The sequence below is a fragment of the Empidonax traillii genome, unplaced genomic scaffold (genome assembly GCF_003031625.1).
Source record: "Empidonax traillii isolate 1590-97213 ecotype Southwest subspecies unplaced genomic scaffold, ASM303162v1 scaffold42:size1813164, whole genome shotgun sequence".
In the NCBI taxonomy this organism is placed as follows: domain Eukaryota; kingdom Metazoa; phylum Chordata; class Aves; order Passeriformes; family Tyrannidae; genus Empidonax; species Empidonax traillii.
The window spans coordinates 256,375-283,531 of NW_020955235.1; the positions used below are offsets into that span (position 1 = coordinate 256,375).

At 36.7% G+C, this 27,157-nt stretch overlaps 1 protein-coding gene across 1 annotated transcript in view; it reads left to right on the forward strand.

Annotated features, from left to right (window-relative positions):
- LNPK (lunapark, ER junction formation factor) overlaps positions 1-24,223 on the forward strand; it is a 41,098-nt gene extending 16,875 nt beyond the window's left edge. Inside the window, exons 7-13 of the mRNA XM_027878467.1 lie at positions 2,453-2,533; positions 2,616-2,667; positions 9,648-9,866; positions 13,939-14,044; positions 14,754-14,824; positions 16,092-16,262; positions 23,266-24,223. Of these exons, the coding sequence (XP_027734268.1) occupies positions 2,453-2,533; positions 2,616-2,667; positions 9,648-9,866; positions 13,939-14,044; positions 14,754-14,824; positions 16,092-16,262; positions 23,266-23,462 (897 nt within the window). The 3' untranslated portion in view covers positions 23,463-24,223. The remainder of the gene's footprint in view (positions 1-2,452; positions 2,534-2,615; positions 2,668-9,647; positions 9,867-13,938; positions 14,045-14,753; positions 14,825-16,091; positions 16,263-23,265) is intronic.
- The last annotated feature ends 2,934 nt before the right edge of the window (positions 24,224-27,157 follow it).

Genomic DNA, 27,157 nt, shown 5'->3' on the forward strand with positions numbered 1-27,157 from the left:
CTCTTTGCAGAAAATAGAAAATGTTTTTGTGGGAAAAGTTTTGGATCTCAGAGAAGAGTGTATTATGGAAAAAGAGTAAGAGATGTTGAGCAGTTTGTGTTAGTAAGCCAGTGCTCAGCCCTAGGTTAACCTTTCCACGGTTATACCTCAGGATGGTGGGTGCTCAGAAATCAGTATGTAGATTTACATTCATAAATGGCCTTGCTGTGGCAGAGCACAAGCCAGTTTCTTTTCTATGCAAACATAGAACTAGTCCTTGAATTTTACACAGGCTCTTATTTGCTTCTAGTAATTACACTAATTTGTTCACAGTAAGGAAACTCTGACCTTTTTGATTTTTAATTTAGCAGTGTTAGCCAAACTTCAATTTACTTTAGAAAAGTATACCCTAGAAGTAAAAGCATGAGAATTGCAAACACTTATAGAAATCTCAACAATATGACAATATTTAAACATTTTCAAAAAATTTCTAAAGAGTCAGTTGTAATACTGAATTCTTGTTCATATTCAGCTTTACTAGAATTATAAAGCTCTATATGAGTTTCAAAATATAAAGAATAGCTTGTTGAATTATCCAATAACTATGTAATGTGAAGAATAACTTTGGCATCTGAATCTTGAGAGTTGAATTTTCCTGTTTCAAAGTAATGGCATTGTTTTTGCAGAACTTAAATATCCACAAATAGCTACCATACTAGGCAAGAAGTGCCTTAGATAAGGAAAGTGTCAAATGATGGTGGAGCATTCTGGTTTTCTCTTCCTAAAGGTTGCTTTGTGCTGTAGAACATTATTTCTCATTTTTCTTTTTGGTGTACAGACAAGTTTGTGTATTTTATGTTCATTGATGTAAAGTGAACTTGTCTTTTTTAAATTTTGATTTGAGGGGCCAGATACTGACACTGACTGTTAACACTTCCCCGCTTTGCAGCTTCACCTCACTAAGTTTACCCCTTTATACAAAAGTCTGCCTTATGGTTGGGTTTTTTTTTTTAAGCAATAAATACTTTATTTTTCCTATTAGACCATTAATTCTGATCTTATTACACTGTGTGGCATTTGTTTTACGAAGTTAGTGGGTTAACTCCAAAGTCCTGCTGAAATACAAGTTTAGGAAATTGATTTTTACTTCCTTCTTCACTCCCTTTTTGTTTCAACAGTCCTTAATTAACAGTCTGTATTCCTTGCCTTAAGTTTCAAGAAGTGTGTGGTGGAGTGAGTGTTAGATGGATACACAGTATCCATTAAATTATTTAGCTTCTGAGGTCTGTCTAAATGTAAAACCCCTTCACAGTCTGTATATGCAGAATGGCTGAAACTTTAGTTTCTCACTAGCTAAATAACGGCATAAAAGTCATGTTGACCTGCACCATTTGTTATTTTAGCAGTGATGAATGAGTTTGAGAGAATTTAATTTTTTGACCACTGACCTTTTGAATTTTGCAGTTCATGCCAACAGCAAACTTCAGAACAAACAAACCCCCCACTTTTAGCTGAAGGTGGCCATTAGTCAGCATATCTAGGAGAAAAGGTCTGCTTAAGATACTGTAAAACACATTATGATTTCTATGCATATTAGGTATTTGTCATAACTTCAACTATCTCAGTTTTAAAGTTAAGCTTTTTCTGATGTTGGCTGTTAGCCACTAAAATGATACTTTACTAGTGATTACTTTTTTAATTAAGCCCATGTATTAGCTATAAAGCCACTTGAGTGCATTGTAAATAAAATGCTGTAATAATGAAGTGCTTTAATTACATTCCCTAAAGTATGCATAGTTCTCAGTAAATTTTTTTATTTAAATTCTTAACATGTTCCCTTTTTTCTGAAAAGCAATTTCAATTGCTGTAAAGATGGAGATCCAGCCTTTAAAGTCATTTGAACAAATTCCACGGCTGTTCTCTAGTTAGTGAGTTTTCACAGCATTTGCAGCAAGCTAATTGCTTCTGCTAATAAATAATCTAAAATCAATGCTGACAGCAGTTAATTGGCACAGGGACTTTATTCTGTAAAGCACTTGGCTAATGACCTTCCTTAAATTAATAGCATTAAGTGCTATGAGGAAATAAATCTAAGGAATTGCCTGTCATTTGCTTGTCATGTCTAATAACTTCCAATAATGATGGCTGATAGATTTTTGCACATTCCATTATTGAAGTTGGTGCTTGTAATTATTCTCCTCATTATATGTAAACAATTAGCAATATTTGGTGTTTCCTTGCAATAAAGCTGTTAAGTACAAGTAGTCCATTAGAATTTAGAAACTATTTTTGAAAGCAAAGTTTAATTTCCATTGAATACAGTGAACCTGCAGGTATCTGAACATGCTACTGGTTCATTGGACTGGGCTTCAGCTTTTGGTAACATTGATAAGTTGCTTGTAAGTGGGAGGCCATGGTGGGGGGAAATACTCTGAAGAATTCTGTATTTATGTGTGGAATCTTTTGTTTCCAGCTTGAGGAAGTGATGGAGAAGGAAACATACAAGACTGCTAAATTAATCCTTGAAAGGTTTGATCCAGAATCAAGTGCAAAGGTAAGAGTCTTGTTATTGACGTAATATGGAAGGTACTATGGAGCTGAACATTCAGATAATTTTATTTATAATTAATTGGCAGGAGGCTGAACTACCATCTGCTGGAACATCTGCAACCCCAAGACCTGGACAAGGTAATAGCCCTGTAAAACGGCTGCTCTTTAGCATAGATATTCATCTTTCACAGTGATTTCCACTCTAGAAGTCTCTCTATGATAAAATTTGTAGATCAGTTGACCTGTGTTTAGGGTTAATAGACTGTTCATTACACTATGACCATTCTGCTCTGTATTTTCAGACAAAGGTTCTATTACTTAAGGCTAATGTTCTAGACAGCAGGATATTTAATGCTACTTGATGTTAAAGCAGAGAAAAAATTAACTTCTTCTGGCATACTTGCAATTTTTCTAGAATATTAAGGTGTTTTCTAGAATCTTATGTAATATGAATTCACTTAGCTTTTCAATTCTGTTTCTATTTCTGGTTAGTTAGACCTTTCCTAATGCAGTGCTTAAGCTACTTCTATTTGGTGCACAGAGAGGGAAAAGAAAAGCTGGTGCAGAAATTGGAGATTTTCTTGTTGAAAAGAATGGATAGATGATGTTTCATTTAAAGGTGCTATTGAAAAAATTAATAAAATAGAAAAGAGCTTGACTGCATTTCAAGGAAGCCTTGTTTCTAGATTGCACACACAGGTTTCAAGACTGGAAAGATCTTTCCTCTACACTCAGAGTAGAATGCTTGCATTAAAAATGTGAAATTTATGCAAATGTTTATGCAAACAAACTACTGTTATTTTTTGTTGAGGTTGAGTATAATATGCTGTAATTAAACTGAAAATGCTTGTATGAAGACAATATAAATGCTACATCTTATTGTAATATTGAAGATAGTACTCACACTTTAAGACAGACCTTTGTAGCTAACTTGCTATGATAACCTGTAAGAGCTGGTGCTCAAAATAAACTGCAGAATCTGATGTGCATTTAATAATTTTCCATAAAATAAACAGATTGCTTTAGGGAATATATTAGAATTTTCAACTGTGTCTGATTTTTGTGGGTAACCAAACACATTATTTCATTTTTCACTCCTGGACTACTGGTTTTCTTGGGTGCAAAGCACCTGAATTTACTCGCAAAGGAGTTTATAAGCTGCATCATCAAATGCACTGTTTTCTTCTTCTTGCTTAACTTCAAATTGTCATTTTAAAACCATCCTTACTTGTTGACATTGACAGTGAATAGTTGCAGTCCAGTACCTTAGCACTAAAGCTTCAATCTCTTCTGGTGTCTTAGGCTCAACAGCTTTTTCTCAAGTTTGCTCTTTACCTGTCTCTCCCATCGTTCCATTTCTGCAGTGTTCATAGTTTTGTTCAGTCTGGAGGGCCATTCTGACACCTTGTTCTGTTTTAATACAGCTCATGGGTGGTTGCCAAGAATTTTCTGTCATACCTTTAATGTTTAGGTAGCCTATGTTTAGGTTGGCTTTTTTTAAACTCTTTATAAAATCCATCCTTCTCCTTGAAATATATTAGAAATCACTACAGTAATCCAGTAGTAGTATGACAGATCTGTTTGTAGAATGCAAGTAACACTGATCAGGAGAGGAAATTGCCTGGAAATGTGTGTTTCTGTGTAGAGATATAGAGATAGCTATCTATAAATTAGGCACTGGTAAGTCTTTAGTCACCCTGACTTTATTAAGAGATAGCAGCAACAGTTTTGAAACTTCTTAGGAATTACAAGAATGTTCTCTTACCCTCTGTTCAGGCTGTGTAAGTAGCAGTGGTGACAACTTCGTTGTTCAGTCCGTATTAAATAACTAGTCTCGTGTATGTTTGGGTTTTCAAAACACAGTGCCCCTGCTTTTGATCGTGGGTTCTGAGTCAGTCAAAAACAGGTTAGTTGGATCCAGCATGTGCTGTGTTGTGTTGATTATGACTTGAATGTTAATAGAAAGGCTGTGAGGGAGAGGCTCTGAGAGAGTCGGAATTATTTCTGAGAGCCTGTCACTATAGGCTGTGGTTGACATTAATTAGTGGGGTATGATATGAGTAGATCTGTGAAACAGTTGTTGCTGAGTAGTTTACCCACACTAACTATGCTTAAAACTTTTTATTTAGGGTTGGCTGTAAATGTCTTAGGGGCCTGGTGGAAGGGATCTTTCATTTGCAAAGAATATAAGTGCTGCTCTCTGACTGTGTCATGGTGTGAACCAGAGACCTTTAAGTGGGGATGCAACTGAGCAAATGTAACATTCAGCTTCTTGGGATGCGTCCACCTTAAAGTAAGCAACTTGCTTTGTCCTGAATAGAAATGCAGTTTAGCTTTGCAAAGGATTTTGGAAAATAAATTTTGTAAGTTGTCATGGCTTATGGTTGGATTTGTCTTTTTTCCAATCTGTTCTCCAAGGCTTTGGATTCGGAATTGGTGCTGACTTTTTGCCCCTGTAAAAGTGGGTATTCAGACTGTTGTATCTTGGAGATACATTATAATTCAGGAGGGACACCCCATTTAGCTTAAGCTTGTGAAATCGTGGAGACTTATTTTTCCAAATATCTTGTTGTTGGTGTAAGCAGTAATAATTTCAGTTTTTAACTATCAAAAAGCCTGCAAGCTTATTGCTGATCGCATTATCTGCCCAAAATGAGTATTAACTGTGCAGTATATAACTTAGTGTAACTAGATGACATCTTTATGTGGTTATGGTATAATTTGGTGCATGTGGTAGAATTAAAGTGATTTGGAATGATAAAGTGTGTGTTAATAAGTTAACATTAAAGCTTCCTTGATCTTCTCTTTGCTCTCTTTGGACACAAGCTAGCCAAGTAGCAGATCTCATTATTTTGAGCTCTGTAATTGAGTCTTTTTGAAAACAGGGTAAATAATGACCAATGTGTAGTCAGACATGACAGTGTTGTGTATGAGACAACTGATGAAAGGTTAGTTAGTTTGTAGGTTTTTGACTTAATGGTTGAAATGGAAACTTGCACGTCATACTAATTGGTACAAAGATTTTACCAGCATTGCATAATAGTTGGTTTTCAGAAAAAAAGCTGGTAGTGCCCCAATTTTTCTATATGTTTAGCTCTTTTTGCAATTTTTGTGATTTTGACATGTGCTTCTTAATTAGATAATGGTAGCTTTAACAGATGATTCATATCAATCTTGAATTCGGCATAAGAAAGCACCAGGAAATCTAGGAGTGAAATTTGAAAATGGAAGTGCAACTTCATCTGTTCAGAAATGTTTTGAGGGCTGGAGTTAATGAGCATGTACTTATTCAGTACTTTGGCCATAGAGAAAAATAGGATAAGTATATATTTGCAGTGAAATAAATATTTATCAACCATATCCTGTTGTTGATAACCTGCTCTTTTCATTGTGCTAATATGACTGTTAGCAGGGCTGTATTGTAAATGAATTCGCTCCATGACTTGAATTAAAAGTAGTGCAATAACAGATGGTTGCAGGCTGGGATAGCTATAAGCATGAGGAGGAAGAAAGAAAATACTTGGTCTTTGACACTGAAGCCAACAAGTTATGTAAACTGTATATTAACCTGAATTGTACTGTGGCTTTTTAAAAATGTTTTTTTCTCTAGAAAAACCAAGGAGTTTTGAAGTGAGGGGAAAAATAAAAGTTACGCTTGTAAACATGAAAGATGCACCTCCCCACTGCAATATCTTAATATTCTTTAAGAGATCATACTGAATCATCAGTTGAGTAGCATGCCTGCTAAGTAATGGATCTGCTTACGCATCTGTATTGTTCAGTGCTAGTAATTGCAGAATTTGAACTGTAGTGTGCTTTAAGAATAGAAGTTCTCTTTTTAAGTTAAGCGTCTTCATGCAGTTGGCTTTTGGGTACACAAAACTCATTAATGAAGAAAATCCTTGGAAAATTGCAAAGCTTCATTAAAAAGACAGCAACAGTATAGCTGTATGTTGTGTTAGGGTTGAGTTCAATTGACATGTTACTCAGCTAAGTTGTGGAACTTGAAATTATGGAAATCTGGAACTTTGCAAGAGGCAATTTAACACATTGCATCTCAAAATATGGCAATTTGAGAAGTATATAGATCGTATTCAGTTACTGCAAAACAAAATTAGGGCTGTTACTGTGAAAGTGGACAGCAGGTTTAAAAGGACTTTTAAGAAGAGGTTATTGGTAACAGGGACCATATGTGATACTAAAATTATGAGACAGGGCTGTGCTCTCTATCTAACATCCCTGATAATGTGTTTATGGATTCTGGGCATGGTGTCAGAGATGCAGGCAACAGAAATTTAGGTTAGTGTGTTGTCACTAAATAACATCTACAACCACTCTAGGAAATGGAGTGCTGGGAAGGATGGGCTATAGGTCTTGACAAGGAGAGCATTTTTCATATTCTCGTAATGCAGGTTCTGGTAACTTCTCTTACTTGGAGAGCAGCAGTGTGTTGGCAAGTTGTCTTAAGTATGAATCATAAAATAGAGTGAGAGCCAAATGAACTTTTAAGTGGAGGAAAAAGAAAAAGGCATTGTGAATAACCCAATATAATTTTGTGGAAACTAGCAATGAGTCTTGCATTCTTAACTCTGTAATGAGACTAAAACTATTGAAGCACATCTCTCTAACCCTGACTGTAGTACTTGTGTTCAACATTTTTGCAGGAACAAAAATATGGGGAAAGTTTTTAAAGTAGCAGTAAGTTTTCTTAATTGAAAGCCATTTAAAGAAGACTTGCCTAGAATGATCCTTTAGAAAGAATAGGCAAAAGGGGCAAAGCTCTTGCAGGCAGTATGGAAATTGCTTAGGAATAATATACTATGGGCTCAGAATAAGTATGAATAAAGCCATGACCTATTGAAACAGACTCAGAGCTGTTAAGCAATCAAAATTAACGTGCTTAAACCACATGATCTAGAAAGACAGCCTTCAAAATGTATAAGTAACATCCATATGTAGAAATTACAATCATGATCTTCAACATTTTTATATATAAAACAATATAAAGAAGGCTTTGTAATGAAAAAAAGAATGGATTAATATGTCTTTTTATAGATACTTAAAATGATCCTGGAACAAGTGGAATTGAGCTTTATATTTATCACTAATTTTTTGAACATATGGGGAGCTGAGAAGAATTGAGAAATTGCATACCTTTAGCTTAACTTTTTAAACTAGTACATGACTGGAAACTGTAAGACAAACTTGAATATAATGGATAAGAAATCATGGGTCTTAATCAATACATTGTTTGAAGTTGAGTCATGCCTGTTAGATGGCATGGAGAAGATGATGCAGTTATTCTAGTGTAGTAAAACTTGAAAGGTTGCTACTACTGTCTCTCACAAAAAGCTCTTGAAGACATTTTAATGGTGAGGTTCATCATAAATGAATACTTAATTAAGATAAAACTTTCCACATAGGAGCAGTTTTCCAAATAGAAAGAAGTCACCAAGGAAACCTTAATGGAATTTCTGCAACTACCTCACCAATTTATCCTGGTTTCCAGATTCTGAACAGCTTAAATAGTGAAGGGACAAACTTTTACTTGCTAAAATCAAATTAAAATACAGAATCTTCATACTCATTGGGTGATCTAACTTGGATGATGAAGTTGTGTAAAGTGTAATGTGGTCATGCACATCAAGGGTGGCAGGGGAAAACTAGTAATTTTTTCTGCTCTGTAGGAAACTGAACTAGGTGGATTTAGCACGAGGTGGATAGTAAGACTTTGAGCACTTATAGTTTTTTTAATTGTTGTTACCAAAGGATTTTTAATTCTTTCTTCTGTTGTATATTAAATCTTATTTATACATACAGATAAGTAGGCAAGACCATAACCTATGTGTGTTGCAATTTTCATGGCACTAGATGTTGGTGGTTTTCCAGCAGAACTTTTATGTTTGACTTAGTACTTCAGTGATAGCAACTGTTTCTTAGCTAGCGTAAGCTGATGTCACATACTCCCTCCCTTCTCCACCCGAAGCAGAAGTTTAGCCTGGTAGTGTTGTACTTTCAGGGAGGGGGATCATTCCTTCAGACTCAGCACACCCATTTTCTAGTGGCTGGCTGCCAGTGGACCTGTAAATTGCCTGCTAAGCATTTAAACTCTTCCAGCCTGACACAAAGTCAGCAGATAAAAATCTCTCTAATCTTGAAACACAGGTGGATGATTTTAAAGTCCAAATGTAATGTGAAATTCCATTTTTTGTGAAGGAAGACAAGCAAGCTTTTTCAAAGTGATTTGGGTTCTATGTGCTAACTCCTTAGTTGTGGACGTTCTTAGGGTGTTCATTTTAGAGACTAAGCTACTACTTGTTAACCATGTTAATGTCTGCAGACCTAAAGCAATTGTTTAACTTCAATTTGATTTGTTGCAGTAGTGCATGAACTTCAGGTTTGCATGATTATTATAATGTTCAAACCATAATATATTACTGTGGTGATATTACCATTGGTCTTAATGAGAGGTAAGAACAACTGAGGAAACCTAGTAAGCTTTTCATGGTAATGATTTAATAGTAAGTCTGATAGTGGTGTGAGAAGAGGTAAAAGTAAAGACATGTTCCAGTAGACCCTGTTCTTGCTTTGTGACAATTCAAAACATGGTTTCATGGTAGGGTTGCTGAGACAAGTGAATGAAACTATAATCTTCTGGTTTTAGAGTTTTATTTATCCAGTCTGATTTTTAAAAATAACTCTGGGCACTTAGCCTGGACATTTTAGTTTTGGTCCCATGGAAAGCTCAGTACTTGAAAGCACGTTTAAACCATGGAGTAAAAAGTGGTCGGTTGTGTACATTGTGGTTTGAGTCTAGCTGTTCATATCTCCAGCATTCTACCTTACAGAACAGAATCATAAACTATCTGCTAATTTTCTTCTAGGAGAATTTTGCCCAAAGTATGTAACACTTAATGATTATTGCTACTAAAACTGAGTATCTTATGTGGTATTTACTTCTATGGCATGCTCAGCCAGGTAGCTGATGATCTAGTTTTAGACCTTCCTGGTTTTGTTTGACTGTAATTTGCTGATTGGAATAAAAATATTAATGTACTACTTCTGCTATCTTGCTTAGAATGCTAGATGCTCAATTCAGTATGTGTATTTCTCGGCAGAAATTCGTCAGAGGACCGCAGCTCAAAGAAATACTTCTACACCCTCACCTGTGACTCCTAAACAAGGTTCTCCCAAGTCACCAGTTCCAGCATCTCCTAATCTGCAGAGAGACTCATCGGGTCTGAGTGGACTCCCAGAAAGAACTGTTGTGCCATCCTTGCAATCAAATGTTTTACCAAGACGCCCTGGATCCCCTGCTACTTCAGTGCCTGGAATGGGTAAACAGAACACTTAATGTTATTTACAGTTTATATTGTTTTCTCTGGTTACCAATAAAATAGGCCATTTTCAGACAGTATGGAAATGGCATTTCATTTGGAAATAGCAGAGCAGTTATCTGATTAAGCAGGAGTTCCATATTCAATTAGCCATAACTCTTTACAGCTGGCACCTTTTGATGCTGAAACCTATTGCCTGAGCTCATTTAACTGTTATGGCTTCTTTGTTTAAATGGCAATAAAACTTTGCAGTATTCTGTAGTCAACAATATAACATACCTTTTTATGTTCTTAGTTTAGAAGAGCTCTATGCTTATATAAATCAGGTGTGGAGGAGAACACTTTCAGAATACATTCATGTTTCTCACTAAACCCTGCACATATTTTTTTAACATACATCTTGACATTTATTTAAGTTTTTACTCTAGGAGGTATAGTCATGCAATCTATACTCACAGATTAAAGTGTAAAATACCAAATACAACCGAAAAGTTGTCTCTGTTGTAGCTGAACTCTAAAATGGCATTGTTATTTTGGTACAAGAGTCAAAAGCTTAGCACTAGGTTGAAGTCTGGTAGGAATGAATACTCCTTAAAATTTAGTTTCATATCCTGAAAATGTTTTTCCCTTGATTTCTGGTTTGGTGTTTAGGTGGGATGGACTTTATTAAGTAGAATATAAACTAAATTACATTGCGAGGATTGCAGAATATGAGAGTTTTGGGTGGGCAGTATTGTTCTCATTTTTCCTCATAGATGGTAAAGCTGTGTATGGGTTCATGCCAGGCCTTTCATTCATTGCAGGATGTTTGGCAAGTTGGATCACAGGGCAAGAAAGGAGATAAAATGCTTTCTTGAATATAGAAGCAATGCAACTTGCCAAGACTTTCATGACCACCACTGTAACGTGGAGTAGTTCTTCGCTGTATATACAGGCATCAAGAATTTCTCTCTGCCCTGTGTTCCTAATTTTTACTTGAAGCTACTTAAGTCTTACAAACTGCATGTCCTTCCTTACAAGTTTCTTGATGCAGTCAAAAAGTAGGACTATACATAATACACCTGCTCTCTAGTGGAAGATCTTGGAAAGCTGAATTTTAAAATGCCTTTTCATATTGTTTAACGTAGTGGAGGAAACTTATCATGGAAAGTTGTGATCTCATTTCTCTGTAGAGTCCTTTAAGCCTTATTTTTTGTTAGTAGTTCTTTACCTTTATTTTGAAACTCCTATGAACTGTAAAGGCAAGTTATTAGTAAATCTTGATTACCTTGAAGCACCAGAAATTAGCTCCTTGCACAGGAAATTGGTCATTTGGTTGCAAACCACATTTACTGATACCTGCTTAATGAAAATTCCATCATGAGCTTAAAATTGCATGCTCCTTGTTAAGGAAGCTGACTATATAATAAAATAATATCAGCTATATAATAGCTTTATTCTTAAGGGAAGATTCAGGCACATTGAATAAGCTGGATGAAATTCAGCCTTTACTGCATAAATGGTTCAGAGGAAGAAGGAAACTGACTTGTTTGAAAGGACAGTTGCCAAGCCTGGGAATTAAAATATTCAGTGTAGTTTTTGTGATAATATCTTACAGATGCTTTTTTCCCCACTAGTAACTGGTATTTTGACCAAACGTTACTTTGTCATAGATAGCAATGGGAGACACTGCAACTGTCAGCTCATATGGAAGCCCTGCTTTTTCTTGTATTTCCCCAAACCTTCCAGGCATGTAAGATCTCAGTCATGAAGTTGTAGTGAAAAGTGTGTAAATTCGTTATCTATAAGAATAATATTGTATCTAAGTTTATGCATGGCTTGCAACAAATATGAATAGCCTTAATTATCTCTACAGAAGATTAATAATTCATTTTCATTATGCTATATTTTGTAGAGGAGAATCAATTTAACTTGTATTACCACAGAGCTCCCATATGTTTGAAAATTAATAACCAGCAGGTAGTTGAGAGTTTGCCAGCTTTGCAGAAATGACCAGTCTTTCTACAATGATTGCTTTTGATGTTTATATTAATTACTGGTGTCCATAACAGCATGAGAACCAAGATGGTTGGTCTGAGTTATTAGCAGACACTTAATTGAAGTAGTTCTTGGAGTATGTTGTGTTGTTTCATTCTAGGTAACTTTATTCAATTTTTACTTAGTTTGTCTTTTAGAAACTTTTAATATATGGTAATTTACAGGTCATATGAAAACTTGGGCTTTTGAATATTGACCTAAAACATTTGAGTGTAAGCCAGGTATTCACAAAATTATTCTAGAGCTTTAATTTTATTGCAGATTGTATCAGTGCATTTTTTTGATAGAAGTGTTGGGTCTTTCTGGTTTCTGTGAAGCTTTAGGAAGTGCATTTTGCCCGACCTTTACTTTGGAGAGCTTTTGCAGAATGAATTTGTTCTACCTTACCACCGTGAAGGTTTTCTTGGTCTGGGTTCCTGCCTGAGGATGAAATACGGGGATAACTTGGGAATGCATTCACTAATTGTTATCTCCTGAATTCAGTCCTCTTGTTTGTGAAAATTAGGCCTATTTTAAAAACATTTAAGTATGAAACTTTTTTGTACTTACTGTTGAAGAGTTGTAAGTTGCAGTATTTTCTGATCAAATTTTCTTGTGCTTTTATAGATTGGGGCAGTCCATTTAGATCAGTTATCCAGTATTGATGAGACCTGTTCTGAAAGGCTGTGCTGTTATGAATACTGCAGCCTTAATGGCAGGATTAGTCTTGTTGTATGTGTAGCACTTCAAGAGGCCACTACTGGAAATATTTGATTCTTACCGTGTTTGACATTTGCCACAGAGGATGGAGGTTAGCTGCATGTGGCATTGAGCTGGAGGTTCACTACAGCGTGATACATTTTGCCCTAAGTTACTTTTTCCTTTATTGCTTTCTATCTATGAGGGTTAAAAGGCAGGAGACTTGAGATGGTAATTGCTGGCAGTTAATTTAATGCTGTATTTAAACTTAAAGCCCATCTTGGATCAGCTTATTGAATAGTAAGACTTGCTGTGTTGTCTTTGCCTTCTGGTTTGGAGGTGAAGCCTTAGGAGCAGCTGAGGTCACTTTGTTCAGCCTGGAGAAGAGGAGGCTGAGAGGAGACATCATTGTGGTCTTCACATTCCTCATGAAGGGAGGGGAAGGGGCAAGTACTGATCTCTTCACTCTTGTGACCAGTGACAGAACTTGTGAAAATGGCATGAAACTGAGTCACAGTGGAGGTTTAGGTTAGATATCAGGAAAAGGTTTTTTACCCAGAGGGTGGCTGGGCACTGGAACAGGCTGGAAAATGCTCACAGTACCAAGCCTGGCAGAGTGCAAGATGCATTTGGACAATGCTCTCAGGCACGTGGTGTGACTCTTGGGGATGTCCTGTGCAGGGCCAGTAGTTGGACTCGATCCTGGTGGGTCCCATCCAACTCAGCGTATTTTATGTTTCTATGAACACTGTACTTAAGAAGTACATTTACTTCTATGTGTGTTTGTCCAAGGGTATCAATAGTTCTGGAAGCTAGTTCTTTGGTCACATCTTCATAGAATCATATGGGTTGGGTTGTAAGGGATCTTAAAGATCATTTATTTACAACCCCCATGCCGTGGGCAGGGACAACTTTCAGTAGACCATGTTGCCCTGATGTTTAGTTCTTCTGCTGTTGACAGTGATTTTACCAGCTCTGTTGGTGTAAGCTAGAAGTGTAAATATGCAGAGTTGAGAATGTATGAAGAAAAATCAGTTAAGGAGTTTTTCTTTCTTAAAAAGCCTCTATTTGTTATTAATCATTGAATACTATTGATATGTCAAGTTCTTTAGCTATTATAAATTTGATTACCGGGGGTAAAAGTAGAGTGATTTGTTAAGATTATAAACTAGAGAAACAGAAGAGGAATTTTTAACTATCGTGGGTTTAAAAATCTTACAGCTTTCCTAGTGGACTGAGAAATACGGCAATGTATATTAAGCAGGTGGAATTCTTTTATTACACTAGAACCCATAGTAAAATATCACATATAATAATTTAGTTGAAAATAATTTTGAAATAATTAATTTCTTCGTAGGTCTTCATCCTCCAGGTCCTCCTTTGGCAAGACCTATTCTTCCTCGAGAACGAGGAGTTGTGGATAGAGTTATTGAGTATTTGGTTGGTGATGGTCCTCAGAACAGGTAAAAGTGTTCTAAAAGAAATACTTAACATTTAGGGGAAAGAAAACTTCTTAACATTTTTGTTTAAGCCAGACTTGCCAAGGTTAAAAGAATTGCAAATTAATTTGTCTTAAGTATTTTCATAATTAAATGGCTTTTACTCCTTGTTTCACTTGGTATCTCTTTGCAGGAATACTGGTAATATTTTGGCAAAATTAACCTCTGTTTTGGGTGGTGTTAGCCATGTGATACAAAGAAAAATCTGTACTCAAACTGGTGAATGATTTATAATTTGAACAAAAAACCCCGGAACTGATTGCATTAGCACTTCAGCTTTATGTCCATTATAAATGCCTTTCAGATTGCCTTCAGAACTGTCCGGTCATATCAGAACTTCTACGTTAACTATGGTCACTTTTTGTATTAACTGTATTCTAATGAATATTAACTTAATTTGGATGTTATTTTCTGACACTGATGATATTAGAAATATGCTGAACCATGAGGTTTATAATGTAGCTAAGAATATTTCACTGTGCTTAAACCAGCTTTAAATGCTATTAAGTAATGTGCAGATTTAGTTTGCTTTCAAGGATAATAATTTCACCGTGGAAATTACCTTTTAAGAGAAAGTATCTAAGGTATTAGTCAATATGTAAGGTAAAATGCATCTCCCTTCAGTGTGTTATTACTTAAAGGTATATAATTATATATTATTCACTCTTTCTAGGTATGCCCTTATATGTCAGCAATGTTTTTCCCACAATGGTATGGCTTTGAAGGAAGAGTTTGAATACATAGGTAAGAGCTAATCTGTATTAGACAATATTGCTAGGCTTTTGTTTCATAATTAATATGCATCATCATTCATTTTGGTTGCAGTTAAGTACTTAACTGACATTGTGAAGTACCAGTTCATATGTGAACATTTTTTGGTAACTTATTACTCAGTATCTAAAGGCTGACTTCAAGCCTTAGCGAAGTACTTTATTGCAACATTGAGGTCAAGGATTTTATGTGTATAAAACTATTCAGTAGAAATAAGCTTCCTCCAGTACATCCCTGAACACTGCTGGTGGCTATGAATGGTTCTCAGAAAGGTGTTATGTTGAGAACCTATCTGACATTAAAGTGTGCCTCTTTCAACAGAACTTAAAGTTTTGCTTTGTCAAGAAGATCTTGGAGAGGTATCGGAAAAAGAGTGGGAATGAGCCCTAGGGGGCTCTATGTGAATTTATGGCTGACAATAACTTGAGACAGACACAGCTCTTTATTGAACACAGATGTTTTATTTTGCCTGCCTTCTACCACAAGTGTAAGCTTGATACTTAAGAAACGAGGAAATCTTATCTAAGTCTTTTCTTTAATTATGTTTCGCTTAATTTTATAAGTATATATACAGCACTGAATGTTTCCTGTGAAACCAAAGATATGTAGTCTTATGTGTCATCATAATTCAAGTGAGTTCACAATTCAACTGTGCCAGAAATTGCCACTTCCACCCTCTTGGAGTGGGGAGAGGAGAAATAGGTGCTTAACTGCTAAGTGGTATATAATAGTTCTGCAGAACAGAACTGCTTTTTCTTAGTTAAGCACCACTGAAGCAGAATGAGACACCTCTAAAAGCAGAGTGAGACATACCTTGTGGAATTTCTAACATCTCCTTACTCAAACGGTGAGGAAAGTGACATCTTAAGGGGAGCAAAAAAAAAAAAAAATTGTCTGCCAACTCAATTCTTTTGTAGGAAAGAACAGAAGAACAATGGCAACATCTGGTGGTACTGAATTGCATTATTATGTTCATTGTGGTCAAATCTTTAACAGTGTTGGGCACTACTCAGTGCAGCAGAGTTGAAAGCAAATGGGTTTTTAAAAAGCAACTGTATGCTGAATTTAAAAAAGGACCTATATGGAACTGCTTGTATAAATTTGGTGGAGATACTTTCAGGTACTCATAGTCAATTAATTATCTCTTTTTTGTATTTTGGGCTGTCAGAATATAGCGTAGGAATAAAGGTGAAATGTGAAGTTAATTAGTGAGGCTACTTACTGGGTGTGCTTTGTGTAGCATTTAGGTGTGCCTACTGCTTTTTCCTGAATCCTGCAAGAAAAACTAGACCTCAAGCTCCACGACTTCCAGAGTTCAGTTTTGAAAGAAAGCGATCTACAGAATTGCAATCTGAAACTGAGCCTCTAGAACCCAGAGAGAAAAAGCCCCAGGAGACTGAACAGACAGAAGGTATGTACTAATCTCATCAAGTCTGGTCTTTTTAAAATGTCTAATGAAATCCCCCCTGTCATCTAGCTCTCTGTTCAGATGCATTTTTTTAAATAATAATAACAGCTGAAATAATCAAACACTGCTCAATCCGGCTTCCCGTTGAGGTGGTCAATGCCTGTCAGGGTTTGAGGCATTTTAAAAATGCCCTTAACATGCTCTAACTTTTGGTCAAACCTCACGTAGTTGATCTAGGTGATTGTTGTTGGTCCCTTCTAACTGAAGTACAGTTTATTCTGAATTCCTGGTAAGTGCAGTTTATATGTTTTCTCAGTTCTTGTCCCTGCTTCCAACTTAGGTTGTTAATGTCTTTTTTCCTGTACTTTAAAACTTCTTCATATTGGTTAATATCTCATGCAGGTGATGGCATAACAAATTTTTTCACTCTAATGTTACTGACAAACAGAAAATAGCAGTGTAAATTACAGAAATGGTTAAGAAGAGACTATGTCCCAAAGTAGTTAACTTTCACTGTGTTTGGCAGGTCATTTGATTGAGGTGTGTTGGAATTTCTGCCTTTGTTCCTTTTGCTCTTTTCCTCAGGGCAGGAAAATCTAGTAAAACTGCCTTGTTTAATTTCAGGTAGTTCAAAGACAAATTGTCAATTTTAATTTAACATAGTTCCTTTTGAGACATTTTATAGTCTGCAGATACAGTAGGCATCTGGTGTACAGCCAACAGGAAGATGCAGTGTTTTAAAAAACTCCAGAAATTACAGCTGTAAACCAGTGGATATCCACTTAGATGTGCTATTGAGTGCTTGATGGGACTTCATGTTAGTTTAAGCAGGGATCATGGCGGGAAGCTCTTGAATAGTGCGCAGCTAGAAACACACCCACTGTGGGAAACGGCCAGACCGCAATAGAAAGAATGTTTCTACCTGATTATTTTTAACGGGGAGCACAGAATGGCATTGACCTTCACTTACTGGCATGGGAAGGCTGCACAAGACCAGTAGGGAAGTCATATCTAACAGTGGCTGTCTCAGGGTGTGGCCTTGTCAGGGTGCATTGTAGAAAAACTTGGTTTCTTTTCCTGTACCACAGTGCACTCTTACCTCAAAGAAAGTATTGTTGCTGGCATGAAAGTAAGAATGAATGCAGATACATGAAACTAAGACATTGAAAATATCTTACTTGCCCTCAAATCAGAGAATCATCTTTTTAGTGAGTGGACGGTAGGTTTAAACACTTCTTGACTACTTTTGAACTTAAAAGATAAAGACATCATTTATTACTGGGATCTTTAAAAGTGGGCTTGTTTTCCTCTATGTGAGTCAAATGGAGAGGTCCTTAGAGGATACTCAGCTCTTGGAGTTGTGTGCCTTGGGGGCTTCTGAGTATTATAACTGCAGGTTCTTAGAGGTTTTGGGATGAGTGTTTGCTGATTAATCTGGTATTATCATTGAAAGAAATGGTTATCAAACTGTGCTTTTAGTGGGTCTGAGCTGCTGAGTCAGTCTATAGATGTTGTATAGTATTGTAAGATTTTCATTAGGCACTTCAGATATAGGAGTGAATATTGCAAAATAGCAACTATTTCAGGAGAAAAATAGGATGGCTTTATCACAGTAAATGTGATTCTACCGATTTACCTTTAACGATGTAATTGTGATGTGGTCTTTTACTAATGTACTACTTTATTTAAAAACCACAAAAGGAGCATCTGTGGGCTTCATTCCCCAGTTGTCTTTTCCTGATAGGAAGTGTGTGGTGAAATTTTTCAGAAGAGGCATAAGAAATAAGTAAATGGTGTACTGACTTTTGGTTTTCTAGGTTAAATAGCTGATCTCTTCTGGTTATTTAACCTCCAAGATGATATAAATTGTTTTGTTTTGATAATTGCTAAGCAACCAGAAATAGAGTATGTGTTGATTTTTTCCATAACTAATATCTAAGAAATATCTTGTTGATGTAGAAGAGGCCAGTACCTACCCGTGACTTGCCACAAAGGAATCTCTTCTGAATGATTTCCAGTAAATCACTCTTTCCGCCAGAACTGTAATATGAAGCATAACTGCTTACATGCAGTTGGGCTTTATTAGTAAACAAACATATTCCTTGATGGTAAGTTTAAGGTATGAATCTATCGTTAAGGTAGAGCTCTGGGGAAAGCTTTTGTTCACCACAGTGATACAGCTGCTGTTGTAGCAAGAAGGGAGAACATCTTCCCGTACAGATGCAGACAAACATTAACATCAGGAAACCAACTTCACCACACTGTTGACAACACAGAGAATTCCAACTCTTCTCTGTAACTCATTTAAGCCATAGCTTTATAGCTCAAAGAAACTGCAAGCTGTGATACAGAAGTGTTATAAATATTTTTTACCAGTCAGCTACTTTGACTAATGAGTAGAGCAAGAAGCTGAATCTTTTTTTCAGTTGTGTGCTCATGCAGTGACAGCATGTTACATGCAACTTCTGTGGATAAGAGATATGAAGAATGGTTATGGGAAGTGCTGTTGACACTGAACTTTGGCAGTTTTTTTTAATCCTCTGGAAATACAGGCTCATCAACTGTCAATCTGATGTAGTTTACTAGTACAAACACCATGCTTACTTTTTCAGGAGAGTAACTTGTGAAATTTTAATACCAGAATGAAGAAACATACTTCAGCTCTCTTCTTACTTTTTCCTGAAATGGCTCGTTCTTGGTAGTATTTTTTTTGTTGTTCGTCAAAGGCTAGTTGGTTCTCTCATGTACTTTTATTAAAAGTATTAATGTTTGGATTGTATTGAAAAGCCAACAGGAACTTCTTTTAGCCTCTTGATTAATTTTGCCTTGCCTGTATTTAGTACTGTTATACTACATTCTTGATTCGGGTTTATCATTTAGCACTGTTTTGAAGGTTGAAACAAAATTTGGCTGCTTCAGATTTTACCACAGTGGTCAGCACATCATGGACTGCTTCATGTATTATCTCCAGATTTGTATGGAATTTCTTGACCATCTTGCTCAAATATTTTTATGATGAATTAGTACTGTGTGCTATGCTCTTTCCCTAGTTCAGTCACTATGCCTAGAACTCAGTGATTTCTCAAGCAGACATAGGTCAGTTTACCTTGAATTCAATGGCTTGTAAACAAGTTCTTTTGATTTTAAAAATGTATTATGTTTCCAGTCAATCACAGTTCAGTTTTGCTGAACAACGTAGCCTTGCCTTTTTGGTAGGACGTGAAGGGTAGAGGGAATGCCATGCTATTATCAGACTTCTTTTTCAAGGGCTTCACAATAGCTTTCTGTGATAATCAAAGCCATTAACAAACTACTGTGAGGCACATGTTCCTTAAAGGTACTTCAACCACATGGCACTATGTGAAAGTCTGTCTTAACAGGGAGCTGTAGAAGTGAAGAAAACTTGTCTTAAAGGTCTTGAAAGCACAAGTAGCTATATTTTAGAGCAATTATCTTATACTAGTTTTTTTTGAATTCCCACATAAGAGGTATTTTCTAACTAATTTAATAGCGATGCAGTATTGTAATTTCACTGGTTACTCAGTGAAATACTCGGCAACAAGAGGAAGGGTAGCTGACTTACAGTGTGAAGTACATACCCTTTTTAAGTACTAAGGATTAACCAGGAGTGTTGGGATTAAAAAGAACTACTATAGCCAAGAGCAGGTTTTTTAAGGTTGCATTGTTACAGCTCTTGAATTTGCCTCAGGCCAGCATAGGGCTGCTTGCTGTGAAGATCATGTAGGTGTAGCCACATTCTTTGGTTAAATCATGGATTAAGTATTAATCATCAAGGACACTTAAGTTTTCTTCTGTTGTCTTTAAGTTTATAGTCAGCTTTCACTTGTTAGCTGCTCTCACAATAATTTAAATCATGCAATATTGAAATCAGCTTGACTTTAGGCAAGCTTTTCATTAATTGCTGTTTGTAAAGTAGAATGTTTTTAATGAAGGCTGATCGTATTTGTGTTTGGAGTTAGCATCCCTCACTCTGATTGGCTGACCCCTCATTTAAAGGACCTACTCTTGAGTTCCTTATAACTTTGTCAGACTTAATTATAAGACCAAAATTTTCCATGTAAGTTTGTTTTAACTGTATATTCTGGAGAGTACAGGAGTTCCAGTAAATTTAATCAAGAACAGACTGAGGGGAAAAGTCATATAATACCTGACAATTTTTGCTTAAAGAAGCAACATCTCCATACCTTTTAGGAGAATATAAAAATGAAAGCACCATCCTTCTGCTGTTCCTTTGAATATAGATAGTTAGAATATGCACTTCATCGAGTTTTTATTAGAAGCTTCTCCTTGCTTCTGCTAGGGCTATGATTGTCCCTTAACAAGGGACAAACTAGGGCTTAACTGAAAAGTGTTGTAGATGGCATCCTTCTGATAAGACTGAGCAAACAGTCTCTTTACCTCTGTTAGAACGAGTCACTTCTGCAGAGCACTAAGGATGATTCAGCTGAGGATTGCAGGACTGAAACTCTGTAAATAAAGTAATGGTTGGGCTATGCTACAAATGAGTTGAGAGGGCGAGGAGCTGCCTCTTCCCTGCATCCTATTCTGTCTTTGACTAGAGCCCGAACGGCAGAAGGAATGTAACTCAAGTGTGGAGGGATTGTAGCAGGAAAAGGCACAAACTTATTCATAGAATTTGAGGCCAAAGGAAAAAAATGTAGAGATGAGACAGAAAGAAAACTGACAGTTGGGAGATAAAGATTGAGTACAGGCAGAGATGGGATCAAGATGGAAATTGAAGAGCAGGAATGGAGAGTGGAATGGATTGGAAAGTAACTGGGAATATTAATTTGCTTGGGTAGAAATAGGGGGGTTGACCATCTGAGAGGTGGCTCTAGAGAAATTGTGGAACAAGTAGCCAGGGCAGGTGTTGAGCAGCCTGTGGTTGAGAAAGCAGAGAAGGAAGCTGAATTAGGAGGTAAATCAACTGCAGACTTGCTAAGGTGAAAGATCAAGTCTGAGAAAAAAATGGAGAAGCTGGGCTGCTCTGAGAGTCTGAAGTGGAGCCTGGAACTAAATGGAGCCTTGTGTGGGAAGAGGGGTCTTAAGTTCTTGGTGTCAGATGACAATTGTACTTGGTCTGCTGGACAAGGGTGTGCAGCAGCTCCTCTTGTCAGTCATGACCCGAGATGCCAGAGCAATGGTTATAAAACTTTCATCCCCGCTTGAATTCTATGAATTCTGAAGCAGTCTGATTACTTTCAGACAGCCAGCATGTTTTGATAAATATGAACAAGTGGCATTTGATTGACACTGTTTTTCTCAGGGGTTAGTTTTGGGACCAACACTGCTAAATACCATTGACGGGAACATGGACAGTGGGATTGAGTGCACCTTTGGCAGGTTTGCTGGTGACATGAAGATGTGTGGTGCAATTGAGGGAAGAAATGCCATCCAGAGGGACCTTGGCAGGCCAGAGAAGTGGGCCTGTGCAACCCTCATGAAGTTCAACAAGGCCAAGTGCAAGGTACTGCACCTGGATTGGGGTAATCCCAAGCACAAACACAGGCTGGAAGAATAGACTGAGAGCAGTCCTGAGTAGAATGACTTGGGAGTGTTAGTTGGCAAGAAGCTCAGCATTACCTGGCAATGTGTGCTTGCAGCCCAGAAAGCCAACTGTGACCTGGGCTGCATCAAAAGAAATACGAAGCAAATCAAAGGAGGTGATTCTGCCCCTCCACTCTTGTGAGATCCCACCTTTGTCCAGCTCTGGGAGCCTGACCTGGTTTCAGCTATGATAGAGTTAATTTTCTTCTTAGTAACTAGTGCAGTGCTGTGTTTTGAATTCTTATAGGGTTCATGTTGATAACACAGTAATGTTTTGGCTGTTGCTAAGTAGTGCTTATTTTAAGTCAAGGAATTTTTGGCATCTTGTGCTCTGCCAGTGGGGAGCTACACAAGAAGCTGGAGGGAGAGCATAGCCAGGAGAGGTTACTTGAACCAGTCAGAGGGATATTCTGTACCACGGAACGTCATGGACAGTACATAAAAGGGGGGGGGGATTTGAATGTGAGGGGCTGAGCAGTGCTGTGGGGGAGGGCTGGACATCAGTCGACAGGGTGGTGAGCAGTTGTATTGGGGCATCACTTGTTTAATTTCCTCCCCCCACTTCCCGCTTCCTTCCCCCTTAGTTACAGTTGTTGTAGTTGTTACTATTTTAATTTGTTTCAACTATTAGACTGTTCTATTTTTAAACCATGGCTTCTAACTTTTTTGTGACTCTCCTCCCCATCCCACCAGGGTGGCAGGAGGGTGGGTGGGGAGTGAGCAAGTGTCTGTGTGATACATGGTTGCAGGCTGGGTTTAACCACAACAGACCCCCAGCATAAGAAGGACATGCTTTGGGAAGACCTTGGAGCAGCCCTTCAGGACCTCAAGAAAGCTGAAGAGGGCAAGGAGGGAAAGCTGATAGAGCAAGGAGGGATGTCTGTGAACTGGAAGAGAGTAGCTTTAGATTAGGTATTAGGAAAAAATTCTTCACTGTGAGGGTGGTGAGACATTGTAATGGGCTGCCCAGAGAAGCTGTGGATGCTCCCTTCCTCTGAGTGTTTAAGCCCGGCTTGGATGCTCTAGGGGAAGGTGTCCCTGCTGACAGCAGAGCTGTTGGAATTAGATGATCTTAAGGCCGCAGTTGGTAAAACTGGCATTGCCAAGCACAAAGAAGCTGAATTACCATCATGTGTTGTTTCCAACGTCTCACATTAATGAACAAGCTTAGAGAAATTGTTGAGGGTGAAAAATACATAATATTTTCTTAGTAGGATCTAAACTATTTTCCATAGTATTTTCCTTATTTTTCTTAAATTTTATAGGTTTTACCTGTTACCTTCTTGTTAAAAAAGTCATAGTTTTTACCAATTGAGAATACTATGCAGTTACTAGTCAAAACCTGCATGTGATTGCAAAATGTTTCATTTGCTTTTCAAGAATATTAGCTGCCTCCTAATTTCTGGAAAGAGTTATTTCATCATTTTTCTTTTCACAGAATCTGAAGATGATGTGGCCCAGATCATTGAGACAAATGAGGCAGATGATAAAACACCAAGTTCTGAGCAGCTAAATGATAAACTAGCTGAAGAAACTGAAAAAGAAGAAGCGGAAAACATTTCAACAACTGAAGACTCTATTTCAGAGTCTATTTCAGCTGAACAAAATGAAGAATCTCTAATGAAAGCAGAATAAAGTACTTCAAGTGCCTTCTGTAGCTAGTTTTTAGCTTTGTTCATGCCTATTGTTACTCTTCAGGTGAGCTTTTTTTAAATGGTACAACTTAAAAATCTCGCTTGAGCTTAAACTGCCTCAACTGCCACAGTGTGTCAAAGCTATGTGTAAAAGTGGGTATTGTAAATTAAGCATGTGTCGTTAAGTTAATATATAGAATGTGTAGTTGGTTGAAGTCTAACAGTTGTAGCCATTGTTTAGTTTGCATATTTAAAAACTTTAGAGTATCAGATTTGCTAAGGGTGACTTATAATTTGACATCTCTTTAGCTGTCACATGCAAAGAGCAATTACTGACAGCAAGTGACCTAGTAAGTTTGGTCTAGTGAATTTAAGATACATTTTAATGCTGCCCTGTTAAAGCGAATGAGTATATGTTAAATACACAGATGTTTACAAGCTAAAGTGTCATCTGACATTTGACTTAAGCATATGGAAGTGTCATTGTGGTGGTGTTAATATTATTCATTGTCTAACTTCTTGACAGAATTCAGTTAAATGGCACTCGGATAAATGGCATCTCCTTGGGCATTTGCATTGCAGATGAACCAGAGGCACCTACATACAAAACTGTTTTGTGTTTACATAAAATATAGAAAGTCTCTGCACTTGATTGTACTTGAATACAAAGCACTATTTATACTTGTACAATAATTACAAGATATGAGTGAATTTTGTGCCTTTGTGTTTTTTGTTAAAGGAAAATAAAGACATCTAGCAGCACTACTTGCTCTGTGATTCCTAAAGCTGAAGAGAATTTGTTCTGCTGTATGCAGCTATGCTGAAGTTACTTTGTGCAAATTCAGAAGGAATATGACACCTTAAAAGGAACATGTCTGTATGTAGCTAAGGTGGCTTAGGAGTAGACTAGAAATAGATCTCTGAAGAATAGGGGAAGTGCATGTGCATTTGCCAAAAGGCTTTCTTAGCTGCGCCCAAAGCTTGTTGATACTATTTATTGTTACAATTACAATTAATATTTGCTGCTGGATTACTAAAACTGTACTCTTTTTTTATTATATAGCTTTTCAAGCTAAGGATACTTGTTATACATATCCTGTTAAATTTAACATCTGGGATCCTGGAATAGAATTTTTCTGGTGCCTGGAAGTGAGGTACCTAAATCAATCAGATTCTTTTTAGCAATAAACGGTGACCATGTGTAACTTGGTTGATTTAGCAGTACTTCTGAGGAGAGTTTGTGTGCAATGTTTTCTGTGTACCTCAGTACAGGGAGAACAGAAACTTCAAAACCATTTTTAATCTATTGTCTTGATCCCAAAGGGAACTGGTTTTTGCCCTGTAAAGACAACAGCCCCCCTAAATCTTAGTAGCTCAAAAGCCCTCTACAAGAAAAGCATGTTACTAAATGTGACCTTGGTATCCATGTCTTTTTACAAGACGTAATTATATATTACATGAACATCAATGATTAATTTTCTTGTTGAAATACATGCTTTATCTTCTGATTCCTTGGGGTTAATTTAGAAGCTCAACCTTGCATCAGTCAGAGTCATGTTTGGTCTGTATTTAGAAAAATTAGAAATTTTTTTTCTGTTTCACTATCTAAACTACAATGCATGTTTTAATTAGTAGCCTTAATAGAATGTAGGCATGTGATTAAAGATATACTTATAGGTGTTTGACTATATTTGCATAAACAATTAGTTACACACAAAATGTTTTATTTACTGTTGTAGTTGGGAATACAAAGAAAACAGTCCCTTTAACAAACATATCTTACAGCGTGGGAAAAGTACCAGGTACAAAGTGATAGGGGAATACTATTTTTAATATTTTCAGAGAATGTATTTTAGATTCTCGAACTTATTTAAAATGGAAATAATTTTGCCTGAAAGGTGACAAAGCTTACTTATTATTTTGTGAGATGTTAATCTCTACATTGCATTTTGTACCTTGCTGATTTATCTGCTTAAAGACTGGTTTCTTTGGAGAGAAAAAAAAAAAAAAAAAAAAAAAAAAAAAAAAAAAAACAAACAAAAAAAAACCACCAGACCACGTCAGTAATTCGGCACAATAAATTGTTGGATGTACTTACATTAGAATCGCTAAAACCAAGTAAAATTTGTCATCCTGATCCCTCGTACGGCATATGGAGGCATGAATAAGTGTCATTTGAGAACTTAAGGTTACTCTAGGCACAGATACTAGATCCTTTTAAAAATATGTATCTGAAGTGTCTGTTCTTATGTAGAGTCATATCAGGTCCTTTCCATGACAAGCAACGGCTGAGCTGTAATGCATGTAATATCTGTGGAATTGACTGAGAAAATGATCTGGTGTTATTGTACCTATTAAAAATGTTTCTATTAGCCTGGGACATGTATATTTTCACGTCCTACTTTTGCCAAAGAAACTGATGCTTCTTAGCTTGTTGGGAATAAGAACTTTTTTTGAAAAAGGAGACTCAGTATCTGGAATGGAGTGGGGTTTTGTTTCTCCCAATGTTCTTCAATTTGAAATTGTGACATTAGCAGCTTTCCACTGGAATGATTTATTACTTTTTGTTTAATATGTCACTGAAGGATCAAGTAGAGACAGTCAACCTGATATGAAAATGAATACTCTTTAGAATGTGAAAACCTAGCTTTGAGATCTAAAACTACCTAGAATTTTTGAGGAGAGGAATTGTGTTTTAAGCACATGGTAGGATTTTCCTGGAAGACTTTCATACTCAAAAAGTATCCAGGCAGTCATTTCCATTAACTGCTTCAGAAGGTTTGAAGGTTATGTTAAAGAATGTCCTGGTATTTTGGTAGAGAAAAATCCATTTTTAACTTCGTAATTTTTAAGGGGTTTCAGGCAGCTGTAGTAAATGAGAGTACAGGTTTAATTAATTTGTGAGTGAATTCAGGCTCATGGAGATACATGTGATGGTGATAGACTATGGGCTTTCCTCAATTTACAGTAAGCATTCCTGTATTATTCCTGCCAAGTATGTCTGCCTTAGCACTGACAGGAATATGAGATGAGGATTATGTTTCTGCAGCAGTTACTTCTTGGCTTCTGTGTACTGTAAGTGTGGCAGAAGTAAAAGACACCTGTCCAACAGGAATGGAATCAAAATCCAAAAATATCTGTAAATGAACAGCATTAGCCACTTAGTCACTTGGTCTTTTTAATGCCAAAAAAACCTTGTAAGTAAGTATGTAGACCAAAAAGGTACAGCAGTCGTCAGTCATAATTAATCCAGTTGCAAACTGACTCTTAAAATAGAGAAAATGGAAGAAAGTAGGGGGAAAATACCACAATTACTATGGTTCCATGTTTTGTTGTCTTCTGACTTCCTAGTATGTACTTGAATCTCAATTTTTTCAAAAGCGCTTAAAAGCCTGGTCATGTGAAAAACTTGAGATGTTATAGGAGCCCCCTTTCTTTCTGTGGCCTAAATGAAAAGCAAAATTGAGTGGGGTAGTAAAGTAATACATAGCAAGCTTGTTGGTGCCATGTTTTTATTGATTCTGAAATATTGTGAATAACTGCAGAGATCTCCTTTTAGTCAAACATAGCTTATAAATAAGGCAGTAACTATCTAGGTTATGTAAACTCTACCAAAAAAGGCAAGTGACTGTTCTAGTTCAAAATAAATTGAAATGAGTTGGTCAAATTTAAGTTTTACTAAGAAGTCTGCTGAGC